This window comes from Hydra viridissima, unplaced genomic scaffold (genome assembly GCF_058129835.1).
Source record: "Hydra viridissima isolate aposymbiotic clone 2 unplaced genomic scaffold, HvirCarnegie_v1 scaffold_9, whole genome shotgun sequence".
NCBI classification, from domain to species: domain Eukaryota; kingdom Metazoa; phylum Cnidaria; class Hydrozoa; order Anthoathecata; family Hydridae; genus Hydra; species Hydra viridissima.
The window spans coordinates 292,198-319,875 of record NW_028324308.1 but is presented as its reverse complement, the minus strand read 5'-3'; the positions used below and the strand labels follow the sequence as shown (position 1 = coordinate 319,875).

Here is a 27,678-nt window from a genome sequence, read left to right as displayed (position 1 = left end):
AACAAATAATGATTCAAAGGCCTAAATGCAATATAGATTATGTGTTTTCAACTTTTACATTTTCAAAAAAAGTCAGTAATTGTAGATTGTCATTTATGAGCTTGTAAATCCATGTCAATGACACGATTTATGTCTTTAAGAGCATTTGTCAAATCAGCTTCAGGTAGAATAAAGACTGTAATTATCGAGTACAGCGATAGCATGCATCGATTCGTTCAAACTTCGCTTCACCCAATCAAGTTTCTGCACGTAAGGATGGGTAGAACAATTATAAATAAAGCAATTTTTCTTTTCTGAAAATTAAACTTTAGATCAATTTCTTTAACCCGCTACTCAAACAATTCTGCCGACATCCAACATTTAGGCTTGCCCGATAGCGACAAGGAATTTATTTTTACACTAGAAGGCTTCGACTTTCCAATTACAAATGTTAAAAGTTTGTCTCCTTTAACATTACCCGCGGCCATCCCAGTCAGGCGAAATTTGCTATATTAGCCTCCAATGAACTTCTTTTTTTAAATGTAAACTTTTGTTTGGCAAACATTGGTAGAAAATGCCGGCATTTTCTACCACTATTTGCCTAATAAAAGCATCAGCAAAATGTTTGCCCAACAAAGGTAATTGCCATTAAAAACATTTTCAAGTGGGTATCGAGAGAGAATTGTAGGCAGTGTGGTTTCGAGCCATGGAGCAATAATTAACCAACTTTGCCACTCCAGAAATGGTTTTGAAAGATATACTATATCTACAAAAAAAGTTTATAATTGCTTTGACGTAAAAAACTTTTGACGTAAAAAACTTTTGACGTAACTTTTACGTACGTTTCAATCTAACTTCGCTGTCTTTCCAAGTTTCCAGAATGTTTAATTCTGGAAAATATTTATTTTCTTAGAGCAATTAATGAAAAAACTGTAAAATAATCATTTATTGTAAAATAAAATAAGAATTTTACTTTTTCTTTAATCTGCCTAGCCATATAATAAGCTTTTTCTTTTACGAGCAAACCACTTATTGGGACCATTATCAGCTCTCATTCGTTTGAACCATCTAAGTACAGATTTGTTGACCTGATATTAAGTATCAACTTTTACCCGTTTAGCCTAATTTCCTTGAGGAAAAGCGTCAAAGGTTTATCTTTATTCTTTATCCAGGTTGAAAGAGTGTTTGGTGGAATATGAAAGATTTTGGAAACCTCCTTATTTTTTGTTCCTTTCTTCATTTCCAGTAGAGCTTTGTATTGATTTAATATGTATTTGCATACATTGGTCAAGACCGAGCAGTGAATGCCTCAGGGAAGAAAAAGCAAAAGCCTCATGATTAGGAGTAGTAAAAATAAATCCGGAAAGATGTCCAGAGTCAATTAAAGACTCGGGTAGATGAACAAAATCAAGACACATGCAGATGAAAAAGTTTCTAAGCCCACACGTTGCATATGCCTCAGACCGTTAAACAGTCCTTATTTACATAGAATTACTTAAAACTTCTGAGTCATAAATGTTATCCCTAAAAGCCTTTATTTCCTTCAACAAGGAAACTTGTGATTAAGTTTCATTGAAATAGTGTACTAGATTTTAAAAAAAATTATCATTTAAATTTAACATTTAGGATTAAGTTGAAAAAAAAAGAATATTTTAAGATTTCTTTATTTTAAAGAGAAATTTAAAGTTTTATTAATAAATTAAGATTACATAAACAAAAAAATCATATAAACAAAATGTTGTTTATTTCATTTCAAGTTATAAATTTAAAAGATGCATAAAAATGACATTTTTTTTTTACATATTTACATTGGCATTTTTGCATGACTTTTGCTTGGTTAGACGGTAGCAGCTGTACCTCCACCAGGTTTATCATCAAGGGTGACCACTGGAAATGCCGAGTCTGGAGTAGTAGAGGCAGTGGAAGTTCGAGACAACAAAGGCCTCACAGTGTCATCATCACTTAGGTCATCAGGTGAAGTCGCAAGGTAAGTTTTAATCTTAATCCGGTGGAAGTTTTACTGGATGTAGAGCAGTTTATCAACTTGCTCAGTTTGAAGCTTGGTCTGTTTATAGGATACAATGTTTCCACCAGAACTGAAAACTCGCTCAGAAGATGCAGAGGAGGCTGGAACAAACAAATTTATGATTTTTAATATCTTCACATAAATAAATGAATGTAAACAAATCGCATTTTATATATTGTGATAACTTATCACACTTTTTATTTCTGATAGAAGACAATACTTTAGTAGTGGACCTTGGTTTTAAAGGTTGAGTTAGTATAACACTAGATGAAATATTAGGAAAAATTGAAGGAGGTTAGATCGGCATATCTTTCCTATTGACATGAGCTTTTAAAAAATGTTTTGGAAAATGTATCTGGTATATTATCAGTTAATAAACCAGATATTGTTACAGCAATTCCACGGCGCAAAGAAAAATATTTGACGTCAAACAAAAAACACATAATTTTTATGAACTTTACTCCTTTATATCTTGTTTTATGGTAAAGCAAACACTTTGAGGTTTTTTGTATCAATTAGTTTAACTCAATTTCTTTCCAACCATATATAGAAAATAGTCTTCTTTGTATGTCATCACTTATATATATTATTCATCTCTTAAGACCACTATTGATAAAAAATACTTGTTACAGGAACGTTTTTTCAAACGAAGGTTTTGAAGCTAAGGATTTCTAAGTGGAAGAATACAAATAATTTGTATAAAACTTTACATATAGATTAAAATAGGGACGAAGAATCAAATGGAATGTGGACCTTTTCAATGTTTATACATAATTGTTTAGTTCTCAGCGTTTAAAAACTTTAAGAGTGGTATTTTATAGAAAAAATTTTTTTTTTAAAAGCCCATGTGGAAAAGGCAAGTATAGCCTTTCCTCTATTTGTAACTAGCATTTATTTATGTTTTCTTAGAGAAATGATACTTAGGATTTGTATGTAGATATTATGTATGTTATACTTTTTTTCCTTCGCGAATTTTATACTTTTTGTTTTGATTTTTGCGTTTGTTTTGGTATATTAAATTTTTGTGAATTCGTAATGCAGTGACGTTTTATAATGTTTTCTTTTCACTTTCTAAAGCTTAATTAGTTAATTAGTCAGCATTTAATTTATTTATAGTTGCTGGATCACAGTGGAAAAATTCAAGTCAAATGCAATAACGGTTCAAAAGATATTCAAATGTCAATATGAACAAAAAATACTCTCTTTTTTGGTGCCGTAACACAGCCAATTTTCTATACTTAATGTCCGCCCCCAGTCAAAAATACGGATTCGCGACGGGAAGACCTGTAGTAAGTATCGCCATGGTTGCTGTGGCTTTTTTTTTTTTTTTTTTTTACCACGATTTTCTACCAAATTTATACTTGAAATACTCGCTAAGTCAATATTAACTTATGATATATTAAGTTTTATGCCTGCCTTGCTGTTAAACTTTTTGAGACATACTAGTTATGTCTCTTTACATCTGCTCTTCTTAGAGTAACACTGTATTCAGTAGCTTAGTTTTTTAACGTGTACTAGCCAATGCTCTTACACTATATTAGACTTCATTATGTGAAACGAAACAAAGACGAAATAAAAACGATTTCTTTTTTTGAAACTAAAACGAAATAGAAACTGAAATTAAAATTCAAAAACGAAAAGAAAACTAAAACGAGCTACAAAACGAAACTAAAACTGAAATGAGATAAGCAAAAACGAATTAAAAACGAAATTGATTTAGAATCTTAATCGAAATTGATTTAGAATTTTAAAACAAAATTATCACTGTTAATAATATCAAGTAAAGTTATTTTTTAAAAAGCCAAAATTAGACGAAGGTTTAACACGTTCTAGTGACAGATTAAAATATGCTGAATACATGCCATATGATCCAATAATTTTGCAAAAAGGTCACATAATTAAAATTGATAAAACAGTTTCATGAAGATGGGAGTTATAGGAACGAATCTAATGTTAACAAAGTTGTCAGAATGATATTGGGTCGTACGAGGAAGAGAAAAAATCCGTGAAACAAAATCATGATCCAGTATATGTAAAAAAATTAAGTGCAACCCTGCGCAGCAAGTAATGGCGCCTCTACTAACCATTCGTCTAAAAGATCCACTACGAGCGTTTGCAAAAGCTAGTATGGATTTTGCTGGACTATTTCTTACAGTTCAAGGAAGAGAGAGAACGCAAAACAAAATATTTTTATGCTTGTTTACGTATCTAATATCATGGGTTTAATTCGTTTCTAAATGCGTTTAATCGGATGGCAAATAGAAGAGGATTACCAGTAGAAATGCCATCAGATAACAGGACAAACTTTGCGGAAACAGTGAATTAAAAGAACTTCTTAACAACTAGATAAAGAATAAAGTAACAGTTCAACAGCTAACAGAGGAGTTAAATAGTACTTCTAACAGTGGAATCAAATGGTATGCTTCCGAAAGACCACACCTCGGTGGTGCATTTGAAATAATTATAAAAGCTGCAAAACGAGCGATTATTGCAATACTTGGAAAGGCTGATTTGACAGACTATCAAAGTGCTGGTATTAAAGACGATATACCAGTAGTATACCCAATGTGACACTGTTGCTGCATTAGCTTCTGCTTATCGGACCGATTTGACTTATCATTATGAATATTTCAAAGACAATTCAAAAAATGAATCGTAATTATATTGATATGTTTTACTATAATACTATTAGTAACTAAATTAAAAAAATTCATTTTTATATTTATAAAAACTTTTGCTTATTTCATAAATTTGTTATTACAGTTAATTGTCATTTACATGTTTTATTTGCAAACACCTTTTTAAAATTTTATAAAAAGATATGGATATTTGATATAGATATGGATAATAGATATGGATATTTTTAACAGGAAATAGATATGGATAATAGATATGGATAATTTTAACAGGAATCTATGACATGCTTTGTAATTACTCGTTAACGATAATTTCTAGGAAAATACTGTCGTCAACAAGATATTTAGGTGAAAATAAATGTTCTTTTGGAAAAAATAATGGACACCCAGCAGCAGTATTCAAGTCTTTAAATGGTTGTTGAAAACTGGAAGAGTTAACATCTGGTTCAAATGATTCTTCGTGACTTTCCTTTTGATTTAAAACATTTATTAATCTAAAAGTGACTCTCTTCTTAAAAGGCCATTCTAAAAGCTCATCATACTCTGATCTCATAACCACAAAGTAAAGCGATATGTGTGTTTTTGCACCACTTCCATCACCATTTAAGTAAAGTCTAAAACAAAATAAAAAAAAAAAGAAATTTCTTTTTGGCATAACCTTCCTAAACACGAAAAAAGAATTAAAATTTATGGTAAGTAATAGCAAACAACTAAATACTAAAAGTTGAAACAAACAAATGTATTTAACTGTTTTCAAGCTGTATACACATAAATGTTAAACTATTTTTCTCTAAGAAACGTTAAATCATTTTTCTCTAAGATATGTTGTTATACATTACTGACACTGTCATTACTGAGAAATCATGACACAAAATACATTTCCTCCACAGGTAAATAACTCACCTGGCGCAAAACTTATATCCTCCGCGACCAGTAAACGAAGGAGCACTATGAATGGCAGGACATTTGCCTTCTTCAGCTTGCCTTAAACGAAAACGAAAATTATTGATTCTCCACAAATGTCTGCCATCATATCGTGTATTTTCGAGGATCTGCAATTTAAGATCAATATCTGACATGCTTTCACCTAATATTGCGTTAGTTATTTCAATCTTGTCTGCAGTGCCGGATATATTTTCAATCTTTGGCGCTAAATTACGGAAGTCATCTATATTTGCTTTTTTTGGAATCAGTTCGTCGATTTTCTTTTTACATTCATATAATTGCTTTTCAAACTTTGTAAATTGATCCTTGGTCACTGGTTCCTGAGCATAAGATAAACGTTCAACCTTATCTTGACAAATTTTTAAATCAGCTTTGACTAGTTCAATTTCTTTACGTAAACTTTGGTACTGCAATTCTGATTTCAAGTTCTCATTACTTTCTCGCAAACTTTTTATCATTGTAGCGGCCATCATAAAATGATCGGAGGAATTTAAATGAACTTCAAGAGCAGCAGCACTAGTTGCCTAAAGAAAACAAACCATGTAACTCAAATAGGACGCTGTTATGAATTCAAGGCAAGTTTAACTGACTTAATATGCCGAATAACAGATTTTAAGAAGTTGAAATAAGCAAAGCAACAACTTTGAATACAAAACCAGAATAACTTTTGTTTCAACATCAAAAAACAATACATTAAATTTTAAATGAATTTGTAAAGACAATTTTAGTTTTTTTAACAACATTTTAATTACTTGAGAGATTTTGATGATTCTGCTTTTAAAATTTTCTTCCTCTTGATATATCTTTAACAGAGCCTACGTTATGTTTTAGATCATTGTCTTGTTGAAAAATCCCTTCGTGTAACAATTTTGGAGTTGAAAAACGATAACGTAGATCATTAAAAAGAAAACACAGGTTACAACCATTAGCAATGGTTAAAAAAACAAAAACGGTGGCCTAACCATTCCGAACTTTTTCATAAGTAGAAGTGTTAAATTTACTATTTCAACTTTGAAACGATATGTAGAGCTATTAGTTGTTTGACACCAAATGGTCTGTGTTATAAACCAGATAACCAACTTAATTGACGGATGTTCGTTAATCACAAAGAAACGTTCGTAGTGATTTATGGGTATTTTCGGATGACGGACAAGTTTTCACGCAGAGAAAAACCAACGTATCTACGAATATTTGTGCATAAACTGGTGTGGTGAACAAACCAACCAAACCAAAACAAAGCCTTGTCATATGTAAGAGTTCGCGTATCGTTATTATTTTGAAACGATACTATAACGATACGATAACTGGGTTTTGAAAAAATACCGATAACTATAGCGATACGATAAGGGTCTTTGGAAATGCAAACGATAACATAACGATAAAATATCGTTATAAACCGATTTTTCCACTTAGAAAAAGCATATCGTTACTACACTGTTCTCTAAGGGTCTGCGTATTGTTTCATTTCTATATCGTAATCATTCCGATATATCGGGAAAAAAAAATCATTGGAATGACGAGAGTTCCGGTATATACCGAGATTTAAACTAACTACAATACCGGTTAAAGTTTTTATAACGATATTACGTCGTAATCATTCCGATGACACTTTTGTTTTTCCGATATCATATCGGTATGATAACGATATGGAAATGAAACGATACGCAGACCCTTACTGTTCTCCAAATTGACCGCCAGATTGAAACTCTCCCCACTCCTGATTTTTTTACATTTAATCAATTATATGCATTAGCAAACACAATATATGTTGTCAGAAAAATCTGAACTAAGTGCTAAATATGTATATTTTCAAATTTAAAACGCATAATTTTTGGCTTTTTTTCTTCCAAAGTTTTAAAAAAGTCAGCCATTATGGTAATCGAAATAACCCACTTATATTTATTTAAACCATAATATAAATACATTTGTATCACAAATGATATTAACGTTAATGTTTGTTTAAATTAAAATTTACTACAGCTAAAATGCTGTAGTAAATTTTAATTTACTACAGCATTTTAGTGCTTTAGATGCTTTTCTCCATACATTTTGTATCCCATGTTTCTTTTATAGTTCATCCAAGTTATTTTAAATTTGTGATGAACAGATTCACCCCATTGTTCTGCATAGTTACCTAAGCTAATATTATTGTGTTCTACAAAGGGGAGAATGTGACACACTAAAATATGATTTTTCCATGAAACTGTCAAGTCATAGCCAAATACATCTTTTGTATATAATTGAAGACTTGAAAATGAACTTTTGAAATCTTCAATTTTAACAGAAATATCTGTATCCATTTCCAAACCAAACACAGCTGATTTTACTAATGAAAACTTACGCAAACAATTAATTATTGGTAAAATATTGATTGTTGCAGTTAAGGTAACATCCCTCTTCAAAATATCTAATAGGGACATAAATCTATTAGCATTGTTTCCAACTAAACCTACACCATGGTACCCTCTCATTAACATGCAATGTGTTTTCAACCAGCTTTGAAAAGCTGGCCAAACCTATAAAAGCAAAATACAGAGTTTATCCACAACTCCCATCATAATCTGAAGCTCAGGTAGAAGAACAATCCCAGTCGGCACAACTCGGCGATATGTTACGCGTGGTTTCTGTTACGTGTTTAAAACCCGCTAAAACATAGAGAATAACACGTTTCAAGAATCGGTTTTCAATCCGAGAAATAAACTTGCTCTTTTTACCGAAACACCAATTATAATTGTGATGTATTTTATAGAATATTCTGTTTTTACGGATGGTTTCACCGTTGCAGAATCGTCGTTTGATTTTGTAATAGGTTTTTGTAATGGTTGTGAAACCAGTGATAAAAACACGCGAATATTTAAAAGTTGATTTACGCGCAGAAGCAATTACGGAAAGTGGATACTGACGTAGTTTCCTTAAAATCCCATAAATATAGCTTTAGCGGTTTTTTTTTTTTGAAATTATTTGAAGACTTTTGTAGAGCAGTTTTTAATGAGTAAAGAAGATTTAAAATTGCAAAGTTGTGTTCCCTGCAACAGCTGCTTCATTTTATATTTTCTTGAAGATTCAACAGTATACTTAGAGTACATTTGGGGAAATATTTGTAAAAAAAAATTTTTATTATTAAATATATATTTATATGTTAAGTAATTACAGTTTTTGTATGAATTAGACTTTAATGTTTCTGGTTTTCGTACATTTGTTGCCTTATGTAGAGTTTAGACCAAGCCTATGCAATATATTAGATATATCTATATTTCTGGTAAATATTTTTTGTTGTTGTTGCCATAATGTAAATTAATTTGTTGGATATAAGCAAAAAAAATGTTGGATGTTATAACAATAGTTGGATGTTATCATATTATCAATAAAATGATAATGTGTATATCAGTAATATGGCAGTTATTGATTATAGTATTATGGATATATACCTATACTTATATTTTTTCTAGTAATTAGGTTTGTTTCCTATATTTTAACATTTTACAAGCTTTAGTAGTTAATGCTGTAAAATTAGCAGTTTAACAAAAATGAAGACAGCAAATTCAGCATAATATATAAAAGAATATATGAAGAAATGTCAAGCAGCTTTAGCTGGAAATATATCTTTGGCTTGTGCTTTCACTTTATCTTCATCAAGCTCTCATTCTCAAACTGATTTCTTAGAAGAAATATTAGAAGATAGTGAGAGTAATATATCAAAGTGTTCTCACAATGATTCCCTAACAATAGCTTTAAGTTCAAGTAGTCATTCTCATTTTGATTCCTCAGAAGAAACTGATCTTTTTGAAAGTTCAAGCTCAGAAAATGAAGATACATGTTTAATTAAGCAAACTGTGCATAAACTTTTATCAGTTCTTACCAAATGGGTAGTAAAATACAAACTCCAAAGAGAGTATTTTGATGAGTTGTTAAACTTGAAACAAATTAGTGGTTGTTTTCATCAAGAAGACATTCCAACAGATTCCCATTGGTAACCATGTGCCAAACAAGTAATATACTGACCATTTGTCATCAACATATGACTTACCTTTGATTTTGTCGACAGTTTTACTGTCATTAGTGACATGGAAGATTCCTGAAAAACAGTTAAAGACTTGTTTGAGTGAAAGGTTAAAGCAAGGAATGAAAAGAGCACTTTCTGCCAAGAGACTGATCAATTTATGCATTTTTTATTTGCCGTTTTTTAAATTTAGATAAAAGTAAATTTTTTGAAGAAATATAGCTACGTTAATTTTTTGACTTGGAAAAAATAAAGAAAAGTAGAATTATGTTATAAATATAATGTAGCAAATAATGAAAGGAACATTAATGTTCCTTTATTATGATAATTTATTTTCTTTACTATAATAGCGATTCCACGGCTCAACGAAAAACATTTGACGTTTGACAAAAAACACGAAATTTTCATGAACTTTACTCTCTTATATCTTTTTGTATGCTTAAGCAAACACCTTGAGGTTTTTTGAATCAATTAGTGTTACTCAACCTCTTTCCAGCCAAATACAGAAGGTACTATGGATTATATGGCTTCATTTAAATTTTATCCATATCATAAGACCACTTTTAAGAAAAAAGCTTGAAGCGGGAACGTTTTTTTAAAACAAAGCTTTTGGAGGTTAGGATTCCTTAGTACCAAAACACATCCAATTTTTATAAAACTTTCCGTATATATTAAAAAAGGGATGAGGAATCTAATGGAATGTGGACACTTTTTAACTTTTATACATAAATTTTTAGTTCTTAGCGTTTCAAAACTTCAAGGTTAATTTTTTTTAAAAAAAAAAGTTTTTTTTAAAAGTGTCCAGGTGGAAATTGCAAGTTTAGTCTTTCCTCTTTTTACAACAAGTATTTATTTATGTTTTCTTGAAGCATAGATTCTAAGGATTTGTATATAGAAATTATGTATATATTTATCTATATTCCTTCGCATATTTTATGAGGTTTTTTGTTTTGATTTTCGCGACGTAAGAATCATTATGTTCTATCTCCAAGTTTTAACGTTGGGAGAAAGTTTATGATTTTTTCTAAAAGTAAAAGAAGATAAAAATAGAAGATAAAAAGTTTTAGCTTTAATTTCTAAAGAAATAATAACTTTTGCTTTAAATAATTTATGTTTAAGCAAATTATTTGAAAAAAAAATTATAAAATAATGCGTATTTTAAAAGTTATTATTACTAACTAAAGATAATAATTCATTTTCTCCCAACTTTTAAAATGGAAGATAGAACAAAATAATTCTTACCTCGCGTTTTGCGTAAAATAGATGAACTTGGGCAGTCCGCACAGATTTAAATAAAAGTTGTGGTATTTTATTTGCTTATAGTTGTTGGATCACCATAAAAAATTTAAAGCCAAATGTAATAATGGTTCAAAAGTTATTCAAGAGTCAATATGACACCAAAACTAAGTAAATAAGTTAAAACCCACAGCTTGTAAAATAGACGATTCTGGACAATCCCGACAGAATTAAATAAAGATATTTTGGCAATTTATTTTTTTATAGTTGGTAAATCAATATGGAAAATTTCAAGTCAAATGTAATAACGGTTCAAGAGTTATTCAAGAGTCAATATGACACCAAAACTAAGTAAATAATTAAAAACCCTCAGTCTGTAAAATAGACGATTCTGGGCAATCCCAACAGAATTAAAATTTTTTGTTTGTTGGTATTTTGTTGTTTTATAGTTGTTGAAACAATATGGAAAATATCAAGTCAAATGTAATAACGGTTCAAAAGTTATTCAAAAGTCAATATGATCCAAAAATACTCTCTTTTTCGGTGCCATAACAATGCAAATTTTCCATACTTAAGCCCTATACCTTCCGTCAAAAAATCATCAATTTTTGCACTACAAAAAATTCAATAACTTTAGATCCGCTTAACTTCACAGGCCGAATGACCCCTCATTTTTTAAGTCAAGTCAAGCTCTATACAATGATATAAATTATATATGTTTATTTGAATTATAAAAAAATCGTCTGGAATGGCTAACTATAATATAAGTTGTACGTTGAAAATGATTATCTTAAACGAACAAGTTATTCTAATAAGTTAAAATGATTTTAAAAGTTTCCTTGCTTGAAACTTTAGTATAAACACGTGACAGAATTAGTAAAACTCACGTAAAATCTACGTATTTTTGGTTACGCCATGGACCTATAAGAGATGGACGTGCAACCTATTGTTATTTTTACGAGCCATGCTCGTTGCGTATTGTTACAAATCTTTTGTTTTAAACAATAGAAATTAAATTATATTTAAGTCTGTCGGATTCGTCCAAAATTTTTGGTCTCATCTAACCAGTCACATCAACTTCTTTTTAGTAGTTCAAGATAACACCAATAGAATCAGGGTATAACTAGAGATATAATAAATAATACAAAATATCAACAAGTTTTGTAGATACCTAGAGCATATTGGTTTCATGTCCAGGGAACTATTCCATCTACTAAATTGCTGTAGACTTCTAGTTTATGAATATTATAGAATTTTCTATTTTTATGTTTAACAACAGAAATATATACAGTTAAGGATAAATAACTTATACATAAAATGAAAGTAAATACAATAAAGAATAAAATAATTTGTCAGTTTTAAAGAATTTAGCAAAGCCAATTTATGGCAAACCGCAAGAATAACTAAGTATTTAATATCAAAATTATATGATTTACCAGCTATATATAAACTAAGTTTTATTTTACAAAAATTAATGGTTTATGATGTGCTTTTTATGATAAATGAAATAATATATGAAATGTGAAAAACGAAAACATGAAATATCTGGCCGCATTTTGCGAGATAATTATAAATTTGAATAACTCTTTAAAAGGTTTTGCTTTATCAAATGAATTATAAAAAAGCCCATTAGATAATACACATTTAAAAAAATAATGCATAGTGGAATATATATTATGGAGCTCATAGAGTAGTCGAGGCAAAAAATGGCGACATATCGGAAAAAATACTCAAAAAAAAAACACAAAATTAAGCCTGGTGAATGAAGCACCAAGGATTTGAATGAAACCAGACCTTGACAAAAAATTTTATTTAAGCTTTTTTATATTTCGCTATACTTTTTTTAGTCATTTTAAAATTATCCTTACAGGTCTATTTTATTATTGACGGAACTTTGTTCACACGAAAAAAGTTCCCAAATTTACAAATGTTTATCTTTGAAAAATGATGAAAATCTGTTCGTGCCGACAACTTATTTCCTTTACCTTGGTGTAATTTGTTTAGTAATTTGTCAACGCGTGAAGTAGTTACTTTATCCTGAGCAGTCTTATTAAACTAATGCTATAAAAGTTTAAACTAATACCACGTGATCAGAGTTTCTGTTTTAAAACTGTGGGCAGCCATTATTGCAGTTTTTTTTGTTGACGGGTGAAAATTTAGAGTTTGTCGGAGACTCGCATGGCTCGCTGATTTTTGCGGCCTCTATGATGTAAAACAATAGGTTGCACGTCCATCTCTTATAGGTCCATGGTTACGCTTAACCCGTCTCGTACACGTGTTTGATCAAGATTTAAGTTCCAAACTGAAACTTCATTTAATACGTGCTTAAAACCTTATAAGACACGTATTTAAAACCTCAATAAATACGTGTTTGAAACTTCATAAAAGACGTGTCAAACACCAGTAAAATTTCCGTGAAATCTACGTGTTCTTGGTTTACGCCTGGTTCGTGACGAATACGTGTTTATAAGGGTTTTAATTCCGAAATTGAAACTAGATGTGCCGACTGGGATGTGTTCAAGAAAAGTTTCTTGATCTTCTTTTAAGTAAATTAAATGAGGATTTATTGCATTTTTGTATTCCTGCATTTTCAATCTTTTTTTTCCACCATATACATATTGATCATAACATAAGTCTATGGAGCCCAACGTTTTTAGTTTCCCTGCTTCAAGGGAGCATTCTCCTTCACAATACAGACAGGCATATTTGCCAGAGTGACTTGAAAGTCCGAAAACACTGTTTGCACACTTTAGATCAATGCCATACTGAATTTCACTTCTTCAGGTTAAAGAGGTGCCAATAATTTTTGGAGATTATTTTGGCCATTATCCACTGAGACCATCTCCACAATGGCAAGAATAAAGCATCGCTTCACACCAGAATCTTCATATATTTCAGAGGAAGTATAATGATTTTTTGGGTCGAAAACATTAACAATAACTTTTAAGAAGTTTTGACCACCATCTAAAAATATTCAGAGTTTCCTGCAATTCAGTCATTTTAACATAAATGCTCGATTCTATAGCACTTGTTAGATTCCTACATAAAGTAGAACATAATTTTTTGGTTTTATTTTTAGAGAGTTCTAATACATTTGATAGCTCCATAATAGTTTGGAATGAGATATGATTTACTTTCTTTCTTTTTCGACTTAATTTCATTCACTCTAACTGTATCAGAGAGAAGATCTCCAAGTGATTCACTAACATCTACATGGGCGCCGGCAGGCAAGGGCAAGGTGGGGCAGTTGCCTCCCCCTGGAAAAGCAAAATAAATTTTGATACTCACAAAATTTCTTTTAACTGTTTATTTCGATATCTTATCAATTTAACTCATTTATAGTTTACTCACCGTAATGTAAATGACAACAGTTTAAATGAAATATTACTATCGAAAGCAATGACTTCCACGATGGCGGAAGCTTTTTTATAAAGGCATTTTTTATATTTTTAAAAAAAGATGTTAGGATAAAAGTTTTAAAAAATATATGATAGAAATAGATCATAGAAAAATAAAAAAGGAATAAATAGAAAAAAACAATAGATAAAGGAGAAGTATAGAAAACAAAAAGAAGAGAGGAAGAAAAAAAAGGAAAATAAAGGAAATAATAATAATAAAAAAGAAGTCGAATTACAATAATAAGGTTCTTACGCAAACAAATAAACTTCGAACTAACGAAGAAAGAATTGGATGCACTGATCAAATTTTTTAATTCATTTTTTAATGTGTGAGTTTCATTTACTTCTTTATGCTGTTGTTTTTTTGTTTGTTGGCAAAATGTTTCTTGTTTGTATTGTATTTTTATTTATTTTTTTCCTATTTATTGTGTTATATTCATTTTAATAATATAATTACCTTGTGTTTTTTGCTAGCTAAATGTTGATTATTATAATTATATATATTTAATTTGATTAACTTGAATTAACCTGCTGCATTTTAATTTTTGTTTTGTTTTTTGGAATATGTCTAATTTGTATTTAATAGATCAATGTTTTTTAACTAATCATTATATTATTATATAATTTAGCATTATTTGGTATAATTTAGCATTATTAGTGTTATGAGCGTTTGTCTGGGCTTTGCATGCTGAGCGTGCATCGTGAAAAAATACGCTCCAGAAAATCTGAGTTTATGGAACAAATTGTAAATAAGTTTGGCAGTGAACGCAAACGACTACAATTTCTATTTACTGAATAACAATGATTTAACTCTTGTGTTTTTAGTTTTACATTTTCTTTAATTTTCTGTTGTCACTGGTCTAATAAAATGACTTGATTATAGGATGCATTTTTGTAGTTTTTGAAATATCACTTTTTAATTTTATTTTGCCCCCCCTTGAAAAAAAATCCTGCCGGCGTCCATGAACATCTATGATATTGCTTACAGCTTAACTTTTGCAACAATCATGAGAAACTCCTCTAAAATTAATATTAAGAATTTTATAACAACTTTTGAAATAAGTAAAAACAAAAAATCTATTGAATCAAACTGTAAAATAGCATAAAGAGAAAAAATGTTTTAACTTATCTTATTTTAATCTTATTTCTAAATTATAAGATCATAAATATAAATAATCCATACTAAGATTTAAATAGCAGAGTCCACAGATTTTTTCAGCCACATTTAAAAAATTTGACTCTGGCTCAACATTTGTCTGGATGCATAGCAGTGAAGAGGTTCGCCTAAGTACTCCTATTTACCTGAAATACATTATTTTCTATCAAATACATTATTCTTCCTGAAGTATATTATGTAATATCAATATGTGTGTGTTTATATATATATATATATATATATATATATATATATATATATATATATATATATATATATATATATATATATATATATATATATATATATATATATATACATATATTAAGGTTCCTTTGATATACTCTTTAACCAGCTGGAAAGATATGCAGTTTCACCTTCGTTCAGACTAAACAAGTTTCTTCTGCAGTTGGAACACACTACTGAAGGACAAACTTCAAGATCAGAACCAAAATTTGGCCAAATATATTCTTAAATTTTCTCACATACTGAGGGTGATATGGGCGTTAGAGATTTTGAACTGATAGCTTTATCAGGCAAACTGCATAAATTGATAGAAAAGCTTTTCAATCATTTTTTAGCATTTTTATGCATTTTGTAGTTTATACCTTAGGAAATGCTGAGATTTCCACGCTAAGCATAAGCCAAGTCAAATCACACTTTAAATAGCAAATCAATATTTAGTCTACAAAAAGAAAATGGTACATGTAGCTATTAAACAATTATAATAAAAATTGTTGGTATTACATAGAAGAAAACTCATATAACCATTATTTTGAAAATAGTGACCGAATATAACAATAATTGGTAACATTTTGAGGTTTAAGTAGCAAAAAACTAACAAAATTTAAACTAAAACTGCCATAAATATGTAACCAGTTAACCAATCCGACTGAAATTTTATCCAGAGTTTGGATTGGCTATAGGCTACATTTGCACCAATTTTTGTCAAATTCTATAGCGGTTCTCATTCTACAGATGTTTTTATTGGCGCACTATGAAGTCAAAATTTCATTCAATTCGAACATTCAAATTAAATTATTTTCTGCGGACAAAATTAAAAGATTTCAAAATTTGCATTACAGGGTACCCCATATAAGGGGCGTTCTTGGGTCAGCTAGGTTGGCATTATCATGATATATGATAACCATAGTTTGTTTTGTTTTTAGACTCAAACTAGGCATGATAAATTATGACTTAACATAAACAACGCATTTATGTCACATGGAAGATAATGAATCCACAGATTTAACTGACAGCATGTACACCCATGAAACCCACCATGTTAGAAGATAGACTCCCAATATAATTTACTTTTTAAATGATTGACCTTGGATGAAAAGAATGGAGAAGATGATAATGATGGTGAAAAAACTCTATAAAATATGACTATTTTTCATATGATTACTTTTTGTCAAGTTGTGACATGTCTTTCTGTAACATGTCCTTCTGTGACACTAATCCTTCCTCTTTCATTTATAATAGAAAAATCACTTTTATTAGCTAAAAGTAATTTTTTGTTTTTAACTTAAAGGTCTCATACTTTTTGAAAAAATAAAATAGGAGCTGTATCTGTATTCATTTTGATAGAATCCAAGCCTTAAGTAAAAATTTCATCCCAGAGCCTGTCTATAGGTCCTGCTGTGACACATGCATTGAAAACATATAACTTTTAAATTCTACAAACAATATCTTTACCACCTGCTACTTCTTTACAGATAATTTGTAAAATACTATCAAATTTTTCATTTAGTATATCAATGTCCTTTCATGACAAAAACAATTTTCAAACTGTCCCTTTTATTTTTTGCAAATGGTAAAATATAAATTTGTTTACAAAATTATCATCAAAGATGATATTTCTGTAAACAAACAGACCCATGATTCCATCAATTCAGTGAAGATGATACCTTGGCTCAGACATTTCCACACCATGATAATAACTTTGTCATGCTTTGTTTTTGGAAGGTAAAATTTGTAATAGAATATTTGACCTTCCATTTGGGACATTGATTCCAAACATTACAAATTTACTCTAAGTGTTCTACAGTACACTTTGACAATTTAATCAATATTGTCTCACTGCTTGGTTAATGGTGGTCTTTTAGGAGATGTATTGATAATAGCAGAGTTCAAATCAGCTATAGTTAATTTACATGGCTGACAGATCAGTAACTTCAGAAATCATTGATTTTCCTTTACTACATCTACAATTAACTCTCATTGTTGAATTTTGTAGAGAAATAATTAAACTTTGTTTAAACTAACATATTTTAAAAATTATATAAATAACAAAAGTTGTAAATTTTAACTAAAATATAAAATGCAATTTTCAGAAGAAATTGGCTATCTTTTCAACCCTTTTGCATGAGAAGACTTAATAGACTCTGATGTTAAAATTCATTATAATTTTTACAAAACCCTTTTCATCTAGTAAGCTATTGTTGAAAAAAGAATCATCAAAATCAATTAGGTATATAAAAATTTAGAAAAAAACTTCAATAAATAATAAATTGTCTCCATTAATATTAAACACTAGTGAAAAAAAAACTCTTCATCTTCTAGTATTAATAAATTTACATTCACATTTCTTTTACTGAAAACTCTATTTCAACACTAAAAAAACTGTAAAATGGCATACCTGGTGGAGACACCCAATCAGCTTATAAGGGCAAGTGAAGTTCTGTTTCAGTTGAGGGCATACTTGAAAGTGCTTGAACAGTTCAGAAAAAGGAGCCTTTTTTTTACAATTGAAAGGACACTCAACTGATCTCATTGAGCAGAATAAAACATGTTTCTGGAGGAGGAAAAAAGATAGATATATATTTTTTTTAAACAAGTAAATAGCTTCAACATTTTATATGATTGATGAAACAGTAAGACATTTCAGAACACAGGCAGTAATTATCTAATACCTGATATAATTATGTTAACTATTACAATAATATTAGTTATTACTATTATAATATTACTGGCAATAGTATTAACAATAATAAATAATAACAATAATAATAATAATAATAATAATAATAATAATAATAATAATAATAATAATAATAATAATAATAATAATAATAATAATAATAATAATAATAACAATAATAATAATAATAACAATAATAATAATAATAATAATAATAATAATAATAATAATAATAATAATAATAATAATAATAATAATAACAATAATAGTAAAAATAATAATAATAATAATAATAATAATAATAATAATAATAATAATAATAATAATAATAATAATAATAATAATAGTAATAATAATAGTAATAATAATAATAGTAATAATAATAATAGTAATAATAATAGTAATGATAATAGTAATAATAATAGTAATAATAATAATAAAAATAATAATAAAAATAATAATAAAAACAAAAATGATAAAAGTAATAATAACATTAATAATATTAAAAATAACAATAATAACAACAACAGCACCAACAACAGCAACAACAATAAAATTATAATAGTAATTAAAACAACAAGATTAATAATAGTAATTATAATAACAATGTTGATAATAATAATAATAATCATCATTATTATCATAATTATAATAGTAATTATAATAATAACAACAATAGTAATTAATACTGTTATTATAACTATAATCATTATTTATAAATGTTCTGGCATTTTAATTTTTTTTATAAACCATTTTTTTTAACATAAACTGACAATTCATTCATAACTGACAATTCATTCATAACTGACAATTCATTCATAACTGACAATTCTTACAATAACTACTATCAAATACTTTTCTACTACTAAAAAATATTTTACACATACATTAGAATAGTTTAATTTTTATTGAGATTTTCATAAATTTTTTTAGAATTTTCATGTCCAAAGACTTTTAAAAAATTTAAAAAAAATTTTAAACAAGCTTGTACATGATTCTTCTAAAAACAACCACATATTGTCATTTGACTGCCTTGGCAAATACTTGCGATATTGTTTCAGTTGTTTCTGACTTTGGTCTTGACATGCTCCTCTGTTGATAAGAAATGAGACTGAGAGGTACTTTGAGTACCAATTCCTCTATTGCTGGAATCTTTATCATCTGTCTTTTCTTTTGAATTATTTGTCTCAATCTTCCTTTTCTCTTCCAACTCATCAATTGCAACCTGAATCTCTTGATGTTCAGTTGAACGAAGGTCAGTCTCAGGACTGTGTCAGATTTCAACTTTGTTTTTTTATGGTTGATGATCATTCCAGCCTGTAAGAAAGCGTTTTCTGAGCTTGATGTTATAGGTAAAGTACACAAGAATGTACATGCCAGACTAGCAAGCAATTGTAGATGCTTCCCATTTGACTTCCACCAGTCTAGTGATTCAACCTTAAAGAAAGATTTTACGCAAATTCTTAATTAAATTCAAAAAATAAGCATAAGCACATCTTAACAGTGTCTGTCACTAAAGAAAATTTATTTTTGAATGAATACACTATCAAGTATAACATATTGGTGAAATTTTATGTACTTCTTACTAAAATTAATAAATTTTTTTTTATATCAAATTAAAACTTACATCAACTTTTGGGAATGCAAAATAACTTTTGAATTCTCTGTCCAATTGAGGCTGTTGATCCTCATTTTCAGGTCCAGTTTGGAGAGCCATTTCATCCAAGTGCATCCTTAAGCTTATCTCAATGTCCTTATTTGAACTTTTTAGCTCAGCATTAATAATGATACTCCAGTTGTCAAGACAATGATTGTAAGATTTAAATTGATCTTATTCACTCATGCATACCTTAGATTTCTGGTGATAAAGTGGTTTTCCTCATTTCTTTTCTGGAAAATTGCCTTTTTCAGAAATGAACCTCTAAACTGGGATTCAAGCAGGTTTCCCATGGCATAGGTTCTGTTTTATTATCTTCCTCAGGGAATCTCTTGCCAAATTTTGATTGACAGTTTTAAAGTTGTAAAAATTAGCTCATAAAACTTGCTGCTATCTCATATAATCTATTTAAAAAACATTGTTTTGACAAAAGAAAAGTTACTAAGTATAAATGTTGAGAATAGAAAAATAAATAGCGGTTTAGCATACACTGATTTTTGCTCAAACTAAACAGCATCTTCACTTAACAAGAGTAACAGCATAAAGTTTTTGCAATAAATACAAAATTAATTTCAGAAATACAATAGATAAAATATAACATTTACAAGATTTTTAAAAATATAAATTAAAAAAGAGAAACAGCTTCCCAGCTAACACAAAACATTCAAGAAATGTTTTGTAGAACGTTAGAAACGGTTGGGGACATTCCAAGAACATTCTAAGAACATTTCCAATGTTTTTCAAACGTACTTGAACGTTTTATGTTAGCTGGGTTAATCATTTGAAATGTAAAAAAGATTATATTTAGTTAATTTTTAAAAATTTTATTTAATACTTTGAATGTCTACAATGATAATAAAATGCCATTTAATGGCTTCTTTGTATACAGCTGGGACATTTACATGTATACCTGATTCAAACACAGCAAACTCGTTTTTTCCTTTATGAACTGAATAAAAATTGACTCATGAGTCACTTTAAATAAGAAATGCTCAAACAATTTAACTTGAGCGTTTATGGATGGACAAGAAGATGCTGATGTACTTGACTAAAGTCTAGAATCAAGCCATGTGCAGGAGATGAGGTGCAAAGGACCACACAAGCAGCTAGAAAGACATTTTAAATTATAAAACCCTGGCTCGTAAATATTTGATTAGGATTTATCTCTAATTGATCTATCAAACATTGGCTCAAATAGAATATTTGTGATAAATTTATATAAAGACTTTATTTTAATTTTTTAAAAAACATACAGAGCTGCAGAACTTTGTTTAATGTTCTCACTATATTTTAAAGCTGCAATGCTTTAAAAATACATTTACTAAAGGTGATTTGTGAAGTTTATTATAAAATATAAATATATGTAAAGTTCAAAGTCAAGAAAAAAAGTTTGTTTTAACTTAACTACCTTCAACTACCTTAACTACCATTCTGACCATTTATTTATCAAGTCAATCATTCAACTTTTTGACTGCAGACTATTTTTTTTTATATTTGGCACACTACTACTTAAATATTGTCCTATATAGCATTCAAAATCAAAAACCTAATTTTTCCCAATTACTTAATCAATTGTAATATAATGTCTAGTTTTACGCAAAATGGATAACATGATTTAGTATGACAATTGCGACTAATTCTTTCGTAAAAATTCTTTACATAGATTTTTAGATCTTAGGTAATATTTACTTTGACATATCAGCAGCATGTTAAGGGAATCAATTCAACAACTTTGTTTAGATAAGATTTTGATATGATATATTGGGTACTATACCTCCTTCTAATCTGTTATTTTCTCATCTTTTCTTGAACTTTTTATTTAAAGAAAACAAACACATTTTTTATTTAAGGTACTTAAACAAGATAAACTTTTTAGAATAAACTTAAAAGAACTCCTTCTTACTGTGAATCAATCAATCACCTTATAATACAATTTACATACATATTACAATACACAAAATATGTAAAATGGCAACTTTCATTTTTCAAATGGGAAGAAACAAAACTAAAAACCTTATGTTTGACAACTGCAATATTTTAATCAAAACAAAAATAACAAAAAAATAAACATTTTTCACACTTAAACACACTTCATTGAATTTATCAAAACAATCATAAAGCAACAAATTTATTTAATATGCTTTCAGTAAAGCCACAAAAGTATGGAAATAAAGCCATCACCGTACTTTCAAAAACTAAACCAGTTAATCTTTTGTCAATGATATCATCAAAATGTGTTAGGATTGTTTCAGTGATCATTTTTAAAAGTTTATGCTGCTCACTAAACATTATCACTATATAGCTACTATTATAACATTTTAACTTTTGTAATAATTACCTCTAACTCATTTGCTTTGAGATTTAAGTCACAATCAGGCCAAGAAACCAAACAAAACAAACACTCTTCATTTTGGTGAGCCTTTAAAGAAATATTTAGGACTAAGTTATTGCACATGCCACAAGAAATAAAATTAAAGCTACAGATATCCAGGTGGTTCTAAAAACAAACAAACAATCAAAAACTAATCATATATACTTTAACAACAAATTTTTTAAAAGCAGGTGTTAATATATTAGTTAAATTGTGTGATTTCCCACAAAAATTCTGAGTTTCATTTGATGAAAAAAGATGAGAAATAAAACCAATTTCAAAACAGCTATACTACTTGCACTATACTTGCACCATACTTCAGTAAAATAGTTTAAATGTTTTCAACCAATCGTGCATTGCAACTTTATGAATTAAAATGCCAAATGTTATCTGATCAATAAGAATAACTTCCTAAATATCATGTATATTAAGAGATTTATGAAATTGACTACTGAAAACTAAGTAAATAAGCACAAACTTGGTGAATACTAATAAGTCATTGTTGCATAAAGAAGCAGCCAAAAAGATCAGACTGTTTTTATAACTTTATTGAGTGACTTTAAATTTTTGTTGTAAAAGTTTTTTTTGGCATAAAAGGTGGTGTAATCTGAAAGTTGCTTTTGCAATTATTCTTTGTGTAGCAATTATTCTTTAACATGAAACACAGATCAGGTTTTTCTCCTCTTTAAATACATGGTAGTTGAATTTTTGTTTACGCAATATTTCATAAATTCTTATATATTTTCAAATAGTAACAAATTAATATTTGATGCAAGTATAACTTTAAATAGAAATATTTTGTTTTGATCAACTTAAAAATCAATTATTTAACAATCTTGAGTGATTTTCATTTTAAAAGAAGCAACTTTGTGAAGAACTTTATTTAAAGAACTTAAACTTTATTTAGATATAGGTGAACATAATTCTTAAACTTTTATTTTTAATTGCTTTTCTCTAAATCCAACTTAAAATTCTAAAGGTTGAAATATTTTAATAAATTTAAATAATTCTATAGTTCTATGCACTAATATTTAACAAGAGATATTAGTTTCTTCTATTAGGTTTGTGATAATTATTTCCCTAAAAATAGCAAAACATCAAGAACAGAGTTAACTATCAAATATTGCTAATATTTAAATATTATTTTTTCTTTATCTTCCAGAAATAAACTACCATATAAAATTTATTAGTAGGTTGATATACTATATAAGCAGTCAATTATATTTTAATAAGATGAAAAGACTCCTTCATTTCAGGTGACATAATATTAATGGAATTTTCAATAGGCATGAAGCAGTCAGTAAAGAAAACCATTAAAACAAAAATTACAAGGCAGCTAACCTGTAATTCTAGCAATTCACCTTTCCAAGAGCATCCTAATTCATTGTCATTGCAATAGCATTTAAGTTCTCCCAATCTCTCTCATTAGATGTTTATCTTTAAATATCTCATCATCAATAGGCTGATGGTGAGATATTTCAAGATAAACATTGATATTTATCAGGAAAACCACCCACTAACTTTACATCATATCCTTTCTCATTCATCATCTTTTTTTCCTTGTGTTCTATTTTTAAATCTTTATCATAAAAAATGAAAAAAAACAACAGATTTTTTATAATATATGCTACACATTATTACAGTTTGCTTATTTATCTATAACTTGATATATATCTACTAATAAATAAAGAAAACAAGAATAAGGTAAACCATATGCAAGTACAATATTATTTGCATGTAATGCATTACTAAAATTTATAGGAATTTGTTACATCATTTTTACAAATCTATCCAAATAAACTAAATTCATAAATACTAAATCATTTGAAATATAAATGTCACAAAAAGTTGTCTTAAAAAATGTGACGTTTTTGAAAACCCCCTTACATTTTAAACTGTTATAAGTATACTTAATAAAAGAGAAAAATTTAATAGTAAAATTATATTTACTAACATAATAGACTACAAAAATAAAAATTAATATTTGTTTAAAGTTTTAATAGATAGGCGCTACTCGACTTTCTCCGCCCCCCCCCCCCCCTCGCCCTAATTTTATGATTAATTCTGAAAGAGAATTTTATGCTGATTAAGAATCATATAAAAACATGGGTCTCAAAATCAATAGAAAGTGCTCTAGGGTAAAGTGACCAAATCCGAGCCAGTGACCAAATTTCAGCCACATTTTAAACTTAATATTTCTGTCTTGGTTTCTGCTTTATGTTTGTAAATCCGAATTTTTTGAGACTGGTATGAACTCAGCCAATAAAAAACCAACATTATTTTAGTTGGCGGGTGTTTATAATAGAAGTATTATAATAACAAATACTTATCTCAAAAAAGTACTAGTTTAGATTTAAAAGATTATGTAAGCATCCAGTTTGAAGCTTATAAACATTAAATATTTATTACTTAACGAAATGGTAATTATTTTAAACTATAAATATATTTCTTAAAAAGACAATTTTAGTTTTATAATTATGCTGAGTCATTTCTATAGATTGTATTTCTGAATTAAATGCACCTGGTAGAAAGACCTAAATCCGGCCAGGTTTTATACCTTATTCCGGCCAAGACCGAAATTAGGTTCACAAGTGTCTAAAAGTTACTCATACTTGTAAGATATTTATATTATTAGATTTTGTTCTTTTAATATAACTACTTTATGTTATATTTATATCCTAAAAGTTATCAATCTTAAATATATGGACTTATTTAGTTAAATATTTATGTAATATTTTTCAAATATGAGGACGAAGACTTAAAAATAAACAAAAGTCTAAATAATTGAATATATATTGTTTCATGTAGATTATTGCTGATAAATGAAATTATATGAGAAAATAATCTTTAATTTAAAATTTTGATAATTTATAATATAAAGTTTTCATTTTAGAATGGCTGATAATAAAAAAAAATTTCATAATAAGAAACAATGTCTTCCAACTCGAGGTAAATATTTGAAATATAAAGAGGAAGTGTTACTTGAAGCTATAAACAGTGTTATTACTTCACCTAAAATGTCCGTTAGAGCTGCTGCTAAATTTTTTAAAGTACCCTGAGCAACTTTGCAGAGCAGGATAAATGGAAAAATTGAGATTGGTGCAAAAGCAGGAAGAAAACGTTTAATGCCACTTGATCTTGAAAAAAAGTTACTTGATTTTGCAGACAACAGAGCTAGGATGGGCATTGGTTTTGGTAAAGAGCAATTCATGGTATATGCTGGCAAGCTTGCCAGAAAATATGGATATTCTTTTAAGAATGGAAAACCATCTAATAAATGGTGGAGACTACTAAACAACCGACATTACAAAAAAGTAACTCTTCGACAACCAGAATCAACAGCATCAGTTCGTCATCAATGTATGAATCCGATAAAGGTGGCAAATTATTTTACCGCACTTAAAGAAGTCATTAAAGGCTGTCAGCCTGAAGTAATATAGAACATGGATGAGACAGGGCTGCAGCTAGACTTTAAGGCACACAAAGTTGTTGCTGCAAAAGGTACTAAATATTTACATATGAGAACCAGTGGAAATCGAGAAATGATTACTTTAATTGTTTGTGTGAATGCAGCAGGAAGAGCCTTACCACCTCATGTGATTCCAAAAGGGAAAACAGTAAAATCCCTTCAAAGTTTTCAAGTTCTAGATGCCCCTGAAGAAACCAACTGGAGTCCAAGTGAATCTGGTTGGACTAAACAAGGGATTGCAAAACTATGGTTTGAGCTTACATTTTTAAAAAACATTGGACCACAACGTCCACAAGTTTTAATTTTGGATGGCCATGATTCCCACAATTTCGTTGAGTTAATAGATATGGCCATACAAAACCAAATTGAAATTGTTGAATTACCTGCTCATACAAGCAATTGGCTTCAACCTTGCGATCGAACTGTATTTAAGCCATTCAAAGTTTCATATAATAAAGCAGCCCAGGATATGATGTCTAATCACCCTGGAGTTGTAATAAACAAGGCCAATTTCACAGGACTTTTAACCAAGGCCTGGAATAAAAGTATGACAAAAGCCAATATTGAATCTGGCTTTAAATCATGTGGAATCTTTCCATATAATCCTTCAATTATTCCAGCTGAAGCTTACTTGCCAAACTATGTGTATTCTGAAGACAGGTTAGTGACTAATCTCTTTGATCAAATTAAAACAATTGATAATACAACAACAGTTGAGCAGATTAATCAAATAACAGACAGCACAAAAATACTTTTACCGGATATTGAGTTGGAACAACATATAATTACCAACCCAAGATTTGCTATAGCAAATGATCATGACTATTTAGCTGAACCAATAACCGTAGTAGAAATTCCAGAACATAGAAGTGGTGGTTTAGTGGAACTAAGTATGAAAACTGTAAAACTAAAAGCTGCAAGTAATAAAGCTGCATTTACTAGTAAGTTTGAAGACAGCTTTAGGATGATGTCTGACTCTGAAATTGAACAGCCTATTGATCAGTATGAAATTGATTTTACAGTTTCAACTCCTTTAACTTCTGATTTTGTAAAAACTCGATCTTTTGCCCCAAATTTCCCTTTTAAAAATTCATCTTATCCAGGAGATGGAGATAATGATATTTTGCCATATTTAGATGCAAATTTTACAAAAAGCAAAAAAGCTAAGTATGCAGACAAGTTTTTTGTGCTTACTTCTAAGGAAGCATATGAGTCACAATTAAAGCAGGTACAAAAAAAAGCTCAAAATGAAACGGAAAAAGAAATGCGTAAATTGAAAAGACTACAAAACTTAAAAATAAAGGAAGCAAAGATATTGTCAAAAGATAATCCTAGAAAAAAACCTTCGCTATAAAAATGAACCAATAAAAGTATAAAAAAACAATGTGTAATTTGATTATGTTGTTATGAATTTTTGTTCTTATTGCTTAAAAAAGTCTTTTATATAGTTCACTGAATTCTTTTTTTTTTTTTTAACATAAATATTATATTCTATGCAAATCTTTTAAAACAGTAGGTCAGATTATTACATTGACTTTAATTATCCTGATTTACACATAATAGGTTCTTATTTAAAATATTAAACCTAGTATTATGTTTGGTTTTTATTTGCATTTAAAAAAAAATTTCCTTTTATTTGTTACCAACATGTAAACGTTTTTTTTTTTCTTGCCCTTGAACAAGGTGGTGCAACTCATCTCCTGAAAACATATTTTTTTTACAAGTAAAGGCATCCTTACTAAGTTTAGGCAAGTTTATTTATTGATTAATGCTTAGTATTAAGTTAAGAAATCATTTTCTAATTGATGTTTAAGAACATGTTCATTTTAAATTTAACCTAAATAAACTTTAAGTAAGTCCAATTTTGCTAAAACTGTTTTAC

General features: G+C 28.7%; 1 protein-coding gene and 3 pseudogenes across 2 annotated transcripts; 1 reads left to right on the top strand and 3 right to left on the bottom strand.

The window, feature by feature from the left end:
- Positions 1-4,718: 4,718 nt before the first annotated feature.
- On the bottom strand, positions 4,719-23,877 carry LOC145185464 (TNF receptor-associated factor 3-like; annotated as a pseudogene). The gene is made up of 5 exons (XR_016455552.1): positions 23,669-23,877; positions 22,295-22,453; positions 18,018-18,173; positions 5,545-6,110; positions 4,719-5,255 (listed from the first exon to the last, which is right to left on the bottom strand). The product of XR_016455552.1 is annotated as a TNF receptor-associated factor 3-like (transcript).
- Positions 7,551-8,630, bottom strand: LOC149883483 (uncharacterized; annotated as a pseudogene).
- Positions 13,120-16,190, bottom strand: LOC149883482 (uncharacterized; annotated as a pseudogene).
- Positions 23,878-24,822: 945 nt separating the features above from the next.
- On the top strand, positions 24,823-27,244 carry LOC149883481 (uncharacterized). Its single transcript, XM_090098989.1, has 2 exons — positions 24,823-24,941; positions 25,221-27,244. The coding sequence occupies exon 2, from the start codon at positions 25,771-25,773 to the stop codon at positions 27,148-27,150; it is 1,380 nt and encodes a 459-aa protein (XP_089955115.1). The 5' UTR covers positions 24,823-24,941; positions 25,221-25,770; the 3' UTR covers positions 27,151-27,244.
- Positions 27,245-27,678: the final 434 nt, after the last annotated feature.